Here is an 8,667-nt window from a genome sequence, read left to right on the forward strand (position 1 = left end):
GCTTTGCCACATTCCTTACATTTGTAAGGTTTCTCTCCAGTATGGATTCTGTTATGGTTTTTAAGTTTTGACAGCTGAGAGAAACACTTACCACATTCCTTACATTTGTAAGGTTTATCTCCAGTATGGGTTCTACAGTGGCTTTTAAGGTGTGACAACACATAAAAACATTTGCTGCACTGTTCACACTTGTAAGGCTTTTCATCAGCATGAATTTTATGATGTCTTCTAAGAGCTGTGCAGTGGGTGAAGCATTTGTCACATTCTACACATTTGCAAGATTTCTCTCCAGTATGGGTTCTATAATGGCTTTTAAGTCTTGACAGCTGAGAAAATGATTTCTCACATTCTCCACATTTGTAAGGTGTCTCTCCAGTATGGATTCTGTAGTGGCTTTTAAGGCCCGACAACCAATGAAAGAACTTACCACATTCACTGCACTTGTATGGTTTCTCCCTAGTGTGGACTCTGTAATGTTCCTTTAGTGTTGACAACAGATAGAAGGATTTACCACAGTCTTTGCATTTGTGGGGTTTCTCCCCAGTATGAATTTTCTGATGTGTACTAAGACCTGTGCAGTGGGTAAAGGCTTTGCCACATTCCTTACATTTGTAAGGTTTCTCTCCAGTATGGATTCTGTAATGGTTTTTAAGTCTAGATAACCGAGAAAAGCACTTACCACATTCCTCACATTTGTAAGGTTTCTCTCCAGTATGGACTCTGGAATGGTTTTTAAGTCTAGATAATCGAGAAAAGCCCTTATCACATTCATTACATTTGTAAGGTTTCTCTCCAGTATGGACTCTGCAATGGGTTTTAAGGTGAGATAACCACTTAAAAGACTTACCGCATTCTTTACACGTCCATGGTTTCTCTCCAATATGAAGTCTTTCATGTGTACTCAGGCTTGAACAGCATTTCCCACAATGGTGTGCTTTGTCTCCACTATGGATTCTTTGCTGAACAAGTTTTTGTGCAGAACCCAAAAGTTTATCACTTTCTGCATACTTGTGTTCTATCTATATAGTGTGAATACTTGGATTTAGACTATTATTGGAACATAAACATTTGCCACAGTCTTCATATTTGAAAAGTTCTTCTCCAGTGTGCACACTTTTATGTCTGTTTAGGTTTGATGAGTCAGTGGAGGCATCCCTGTGGTTACCACATGTGTAGATGCTGCAGTTTTCTGCAGAATCATTTGTGTCATAAGGTGTAGAATGGGAGGATTCATGAAGCATTTTGCCAAGCTGATTATACTTGTAAGATTTCCCTTGGATATTCACATGCTGACATATAATATAGTTCGAGTCTTGATCCAAGAAGTTCTCGTATTTACCACACACGCAATGGTTCTCTGGGAAGTAAGCACAATTAGAGGTAATAGGGAAAGACTCATGAGTAAGATTCAATAGCTGATGTCACCTTAAGTTCTCTAAGACAAGTAATAATTATTTAGAATAGGGCTCTTAGTGGAGAGCTTTTTACTTTCCCTATCATTATTTGAATGTTGAGAACCTCCATTTTGACATTCATCACACTGTGGGGACTGATAACAGAATTCTCATTCTTCTCTAAACAGCATTACTTGTAGAAGGTGTGACAAATAGATGATGAAAAAAATAAATAACTTTCAGAAAAAAAGCTCTCTGAAGGATTATATTTAAAATATCTCTCTTTAAAATCTCTTTTCCCACAAAATAATTAACGAACAGTTTTGTACAATACTAAAATGAAAATAATCAACTTACAAAGTGTATTGAAATGCATATCTCTTCCACACATTTAACATTCAATGTTTCACTAAAAACTTGGTAAGATAGCCGGAGAGATGGGTCAGCAGTTAAGAGCATTTATTGTTTTCTCAGATGACTTTATACACCTATAAACCAGGTAAATACAAAAGATCGAATTCTGTAAGAAAAATGTTCTCACCAACAAAGACCAGGTTGCTGTAATTCTCCAACATCACATCAATGTACAAAGCCCTCTGAGTAGAGTCTAGGTATTCCCACTCCTCCTGGGAGAAGTCCAAAGCCACGGCCCCAAATGTTAGCAGACCCTGTAATGGATATTTAAGAGTTTTACCATGTGCTGCTGGGGAGAATGCTTTCCTAGTAAAAGAATTATAGGAACCTAGGAACATTTATGTGATGTAGATGAGGCAGGAAAATTATTTTTTTAAAGATTTATTTATTTATTTATTATGTATACAACATTCTGCCTCCATATATGCCTGCATGCCAGAGGAGGGTGCCAGATATCATTACAGATGGTTGTCAGCCACCATGTGGTTGCTGGGAATCGAACTCAGGACCTCTGGAAGAGCAGCCAGTGCTCTTAACCACTGAGCCATCTCTCCAGCCCCCAGGAAGATTATTTTTTAAAAAAGATTTATTTATTCATTATGTAAACAGTGTTCTGCCTTCATATATACCTGCATGCCAGAAGAGGGTGCCAGATCTCATTATAGATGGTTGTGAGTCACCATGTGGTTACCTGGAATTGAATTTAGAGTCTCTAGAAGAGCAACCAGTGCTCTTATCCTCTGAGCCATGTCTACAAGCCCTGGAAAATTATTCTTTAATATGGAATGTAGACATAGTTTAATAGACAAAACTACTGTTTGTTCTTCCAGATGCTCTGGGTTTGGTTCCCAGGACCTAGATGGTATCCCATAACCACCTGTAGTTTCAGTTCCACCTGATCCATTGCCTTCTGAGGGCATGTAAGTAGGACTTAGACATACATGCAGGCTAAAATACTCATACATATAAAATTAAAATAAAATTCAATTGTATATTCTAACTTTGTGTGTTGTACAGCAGTTTCCTGAGAGTTTGAAACATTCTGCCCTGCAGAAAAACTTGTTAAACAGGAAGTAAACAACTCACAACTGTCAATAAAACTGAACAAATTCCTTAGATTCCTCCCTCCATTCATCCCTCCCTTCCTCCCTCCCTTCCTCCCTCCCTACCTCCCTCCCTACCTCCCTCCCTCCCTCCCTCACTCCCTCCCTCCCTCCCTCCCCAAAAGTATATGAAGAGTAAAGACTGCCAAAAGCCATTCTGACTCCGTAAGTCGAGCTGCAAGGATTTTTCAGATGAGCACAGGCATGCCCCCCCTCGCCCCAAGAAGAGACCAGCCTAGCAGCCTCAGCTGAGCTGCCTAGAAGAGGCTCTGGCCAAATGAGTCACCAGGAAATGATACCCTCCAACTTGTTGCACTGCTGGCAAGCAATACAGTCTGCTCCAGGTTTCCCGGATTTGTGAGATGTCATCCATGCTTGGGGATGGGCTTTGGTGATGCAGTGTCTGAGTCATTTCTACTTTTATAAGTAACCCTAGTAAAATTCATCGGTTCAGCAAGTTGGTGATATCCATGTAACATGGGCTCCCCTTATGTGTGTGAGCACACTTGTGTGTGCATGTGCATCTCCCCAGTCTGTCACACAATACTGAAAAAAGGATGACATGATAGTCCCACAGATGATATACTTTTAGGAAATATAAAAGTTTAAGGTTTAGAAACAGAAATCTACCATTTATGAAGTAGGAGTTTATGTCATATGGGTTCACAGTGTCACATCTCAGATGGAAAGTTTGTGGCAAGCAAAATTGTGTCTCTGAATGATACAACTGTGTCCATTGCAGCCTTTTCTCATAATCCCCAACTATGAAAAACAGTAGCTTCAGCAAAAGAGAAAAAGAGGTGGTAGGAGAGCCTTCCTCCTCCAGAGGAAAAGACTGGAACAATATAACTAAGAGGAATCTTCATTTCTGCTTATGTACATTACTCAACAGTCTCAAGAAAATTCTTACTGACATTCTACATGCTTTCACATAAAGACTCACAATCAGGAGAGGCTAAACAATAGGTCACTGTCTGAAAAGCACACAAAAGAAAAGTGAACATATTCATTCCTCTAGTTTGGAAAGTTACCCCTAATCATCAGAACCAAGAGAATGCTGTGAGTAGGAACAAACTCTTCTGAGACAAATAGAGATCAGGTGTCAACATATACAGGCACATCATCCCTGTGATATCAAATGCCAAAGGGAGAAACAGCAGACACAGTGTGCATCTCCTTACAGAAATACCAATTTCATGGCATGATCAAGGCTCTCTGGCCTGCCATCTTCAGCACTCTCTAGAGAGTTTAAATATTTAGCGATAGGATAGATGTGGATCCAAATAGCACATCTCTGAGTTCTTTTCCAAAGCATCAATACAGATTCTAGCAAGGAACTCAAGGCGGTCAAATGTGGAAACCTGACACATCCCTCAAATGGAACCTACATGGCACACGAGGCTTTAACTAATAAATGAATAACAAATCCATCCTTTGTAGCAATGAAACCACAACACATTTGTTTGAGCGCTTGTCACAATGGAAATGCAGGTCTTACTTTCATTGTGAATATTTGCCCTCACACAGAATCTGAAGAAAACTGGAGAAAAGGCTGTGGTAAACAGTAGACATGTATTTAAAGAGTTACTCTTGACTACAGGCTGGGGGCAAGGGAATACATGGGAAACAAACATTTCAAATGATAACTATCAGAAGCAGAGAATAAAACACTTTCCAGGTGTCTTACCTAGGGATTCTATTGCTGTCAAGAGACACTATGAGGAGGCAACTCTTAGAAAGGAGAACAATTCACTGGGGCTAGCTTACAGTTTCAGAGGTTCAGTCCATTTTTGTAATGACAAGAAAAATGGCGGCATGCAGGCATGGTGCTAAAGAAGGAGCTGAGAGTTCTACAACTTGATGCATAGGCCACAAAGTGACACTGGGCCTAGCTCGAGCATCTGAGACCTCAAAGTCCACCGCTACAGTGAAACACTTCTTCCAACAAGGTCACACGTGCTCCAACATGGCCACACCTCCTAGTAGTGCAGCTCCCTATGAGCCAAGCACTCAAACGTGAGTCTATGGTGGTCATTCCTATTCAAACCACCACACAAGATGTTAATATATAACAAGTCTCAAAGGAAAAAAGTGAACACAACACTGACCTGGGATGTACTTACTGGAGAAGTGGTCATTTCTTCTCGTTGCTCTGCTCTGACTTTCCATCTCAGAAACAATGACTGGACCTCTTCTTGCCCTTTCATACCAGGTGTCAAAATGCAAAACAAATATTAATAGTAAACTCTGTTAAGGAACAATGTCAATAATTCTAAAGCAAGGAGAGAATGGAAAAATATATTTAAATACCTGAAAGAAAATAACTGCCAGCCATGTTACTGCAGCCAGAAAAATATCTCTTAAAATCGACAGAGAAGTGTGTTTGAAGATAGTCAGGAGTTAACGCACGTCATTCCTCTTAAGCAGCACTGCGGATAATAATTAGAGGCAAAATATACAAAGATTAGTCAAAAAAATTATCATGAGACTACCAGAAATAAGACATTTCATGTGAGGAAGAGAAAAACAGAGGAGACCCAGGAGCAGTGACTGTATCTAACACACCAAACCAGAAAGCTACCAAGTATAACAAGGAAGGAATAAAAATGCTACCTGCAATCCAACCAGCCACATCAAAAATATCACAGGGAATAAAAACCATATGATAAAAATCCCAGTAGGACCTGGAAATGGCATTTGACAAAGTGCAACAAAGCCTCATGGTAAACTTCTTTTATTTATTTATTTATTTATTTATTTATTTATTTATTTATTATGCATACAATATTCTGTCTGTGTGTATGTCTGCAGGCCAGAAGAGGGCACCAGACCTCATTACAGATGGTTGTGAGCCACCATGTAATTGCCGGGAATTGAACTCAGGACCTTTGGAAGAGCAAGCAATGCTCTTAACCACTGAGTCATCTCTCCAGCCCCCTCATGGTAAACTTCTAAACAAACTAGGGATGGGCAGTAATGACACATGCCTTTAATTCCAACACTCGGGAGGTAGAGACAGGCAGATCACTGCAAGCTTGAGGTCCCCCTGTTCTACAGAGTGAGCGCTAGGACAACCATGGCTACACAGAAACCCTGATTTGAAAAACAAAAAGAAATTTAAAAAAAACTAAGAATAAACAGAACCCAGGTCAACATAATGAGAGGTACATGTGTCAATCCTAGGCCAACATTTATAGCAGAAAGAAAAAAATTAAAAATAGCATTACTTCAAAAAACTGTATTAAGAAAATACATGTGTTCTGTGGTCTCACATAATAATTATAAGAGCAAGCTGAAAATTTTGATAAAACAATAAAGGATAAAGAAACAGAAAACATACAGATAAAAAAGAATGATATAATCATATACACAAAACCCCCCTAGAGACACCGTGGGAAACTCTTAGACATGATAAATGCTTCACATAATATTGAAGAATACACAATTATAATAGAAATGCTGCTCCTTCTTCTATGTGCCAACAATGGGACACATTGCTTTGTTAAGAAACAAAGTAAGAAAGTAACCCATTCACAGTTACTGTAAAACACTTAGGAATAGCCCAATGATGCTGGCACACGCCTTTAATCCCAGCACTCAGGAGGCAGAGGTGGGTAGATCTCTGTGAGTTCGAGGCTAGGCTAGTCTACAGAGTGAGTTCCAGGACAGCCAGGGCTACAAGGAGAAACCCTGTTTCAAAAAACCCAACCAAATCAAGCAACCAAAGACCTAAAAATACGCCTAAATAACAACTTAATAAATGCCTATGATGAAAATTTAGGACACTGAAGAAGAAAATGAAATTCTATGCACATTCACTGTGAAAAGTGACATGGGGTAAATGGCTAAATCACTAACAACTGCCGTCTACAGAGTCAATGCAGTCCCCACGTGCAAAATACTGACATTCTTCACAGAAGCAGAGAACACTTTCTAAAAGTTATATGCAAACAGGAAAATCACAAATATCCAGATCAATCTTTGGAATAGTCCTGGGGTATCCCAGGACCTGACTTCAAGTTACAAAACCGATCCAAGTGACAAAGACAACATGGTTATGCACATAAACAAACACGTGAGAAATTGAAAAGAACACAGAACTCACAGGAAAGACAGCTAATTTATGTCAAAGAAGTACCCATGAAAGGAGAGAGCACCCTGAACACACTGGATTGGCAAAGCAACAATCCACATGCAGAAAAATGACACCAGATCCATGTCTCTCACCCTACATAGAAATCAATTCAAACTAGATCAAGGACCTACCTGGAAAACTTGAGAGGCTGCAAGTCTTCAAGGAAGATATAATTTAATGCTTAATAATTCCGGAATAAGCAAACAGTAAAAGAGCTTCCAGAAGCTCAGAAATTAAGCCAGAAACACAAAACAAAAATAAATCTGACCATAAGATTTCATGGAGTAAAGAATTGCAAGTACAGCAAAAGAAAATATCAAAAAAGTGCATGAGAACCAAGGGAGTGGGCTTGGACTCTCAGCCTCATGGTTCTCAACATGTGGGTCACGACCCCTTCAGGAGTTGAACAACCATTTCACAGGGGGCGCCTAAGACCACTAGAAAACCAGATATTTACGATTCTTAACAGTAGCAAAATCACAGTTATGAAGTAGCAATGAAAGTAACGTCATGGTTGGGATTCACCACAACAGGAGGAACTATATGAAAGGGTCGTAGCATTGGGAAGGTTGAGAACCACTGCCCTAGCAGTTTTTCTTGACATGGGGAAATATAAAAAATATTATACAAATGGAAACACCTGGAGCCCAAGTCATTTAATATAAAAATGGTTTTACCAAAAAACTAAAGAGCGATGGATCAGTAAGTAGTTAAAGGGCACTGACTGGTCTTCCTGAGGACCTGGGTACAATTCCCATCAACACAAGTTACTCCAATTCAAGGGAATCCAACGACCTCTTCCGGCCTACACAGGTATACAGACATGCATGCAGACAAAATATTCATACACAAAAAATAAACTAAAAACTTCTTTTTAAAAATAAAAACAAAAGTTAAAGGGGGGCTGGAGACATGGTTCAGTGGCTAAGAGCACTTACTCTGTTTGAGTTCCCGGGCTCACATGATAGCTTACAACCATGTGTGACTGGCATTCTTTGTGTGACAGGTGGCAAATCTGAACAGTGATATATAGAAAGAGTAGGTGGAATCAAGGAGACGCCATGTAGCTGCCAAAGGAGAAAGATGCTAGGATCTTACTGGTAACCCACAGCCTCATGGCAAGACATAGATTAATAGAAATGTGTTAATTTAAAATGTAAGAGCTAGTTAGGAATATGCCTGAGCCATTGGCCAAACAGTGTTGTAATTAATATCATTTCTGTGTGATTATTTGGGTCTGGGCAGCCAGGAAATGAAAGCACATTTGTTGCCTATAGACATGATATATACACAAAGGACCTGTAGGTTAAAAATAGAGAAATGAAATAAATAAGAGAACATTTGAAAAAGAAAAAGAAAATTCTCCCTTTATCCTCCGTCCAAAGATGCCAATGAGTTCATTTTCTGGAAATCACGATGCAGTCTTGAGGTGGGAAAGCATCATAGATGAACAACTGAGCACTGTGTTCTTCATATGGCCTCTCTAAGGCAAGAGTGCAATGTTTAATGGCAGCATCAAAAGATTACAGCTCAGACAAAAGTCTGCTTTCATATTGACAGAGGACATGGGAACTCTGTATGTTCTGAGGCTAAATATAGAAATAATTTTCAGTGTGAACAC

The 8,667-nt window shown here is 39.4% G+C and overlaps 1 protein-coding gene across 1 annotated transcript in view; it reads right to left on the bottom strand.

The window, feature by feature from the left end:
• Window positions 1–1,004: 1,004 nt before the first annotated feature.
• LOC126494194 (zinc finger protein 54-like) overlaps window positions 1,005–8,667 on the bottom strand; it is a 17,624-nt gene continuing 9,961 nt past the window's right edge. The window contains exons 3-6 of the mRNA XM_050131455.1: window positions 5,222–5,340; window positions 5,020–5,111; window positions 1,936–2,062; window positions 1,005–1,357 (exon numbers count right to left, since the gene is read on the bottom strand). Coding sequence (XP_049987412.1) covers window positions 1,020–1,357; window positions 1,936–2,062; window positions 5,020–5,111; window positions 5,222–5,246 — 582 coding nt within the window. The 5' untranslated portion in view covers window positions 5,247–5,340 and the 3' untranslated portion in view covers window positions 1,005–1,019. The remainder of the gene's footprint in view (window positions 1,358–1,935; window positions 2,063–5,019; window positions 5,112–5,221; window positions 5,341–8,667) is intronic.

The sequence above is a fragment of the Alexandromys fortis genome, unplaced genomic scaffold (assembly GCF_014885135.2).
Source record: "Alexandromys fortis isolate MF-2015 unplaced genomic scaffold, M_Fortis_MF-2015_v1.1 scaffold_351, whole genome shotgun sequence".
Classification (NCBI taxonomy): Eukaryota; Metazoa; Chordata; class Mammalia; order Rodentia; family Cricetidae; genus Alexandromys; species Alexandromys fortis.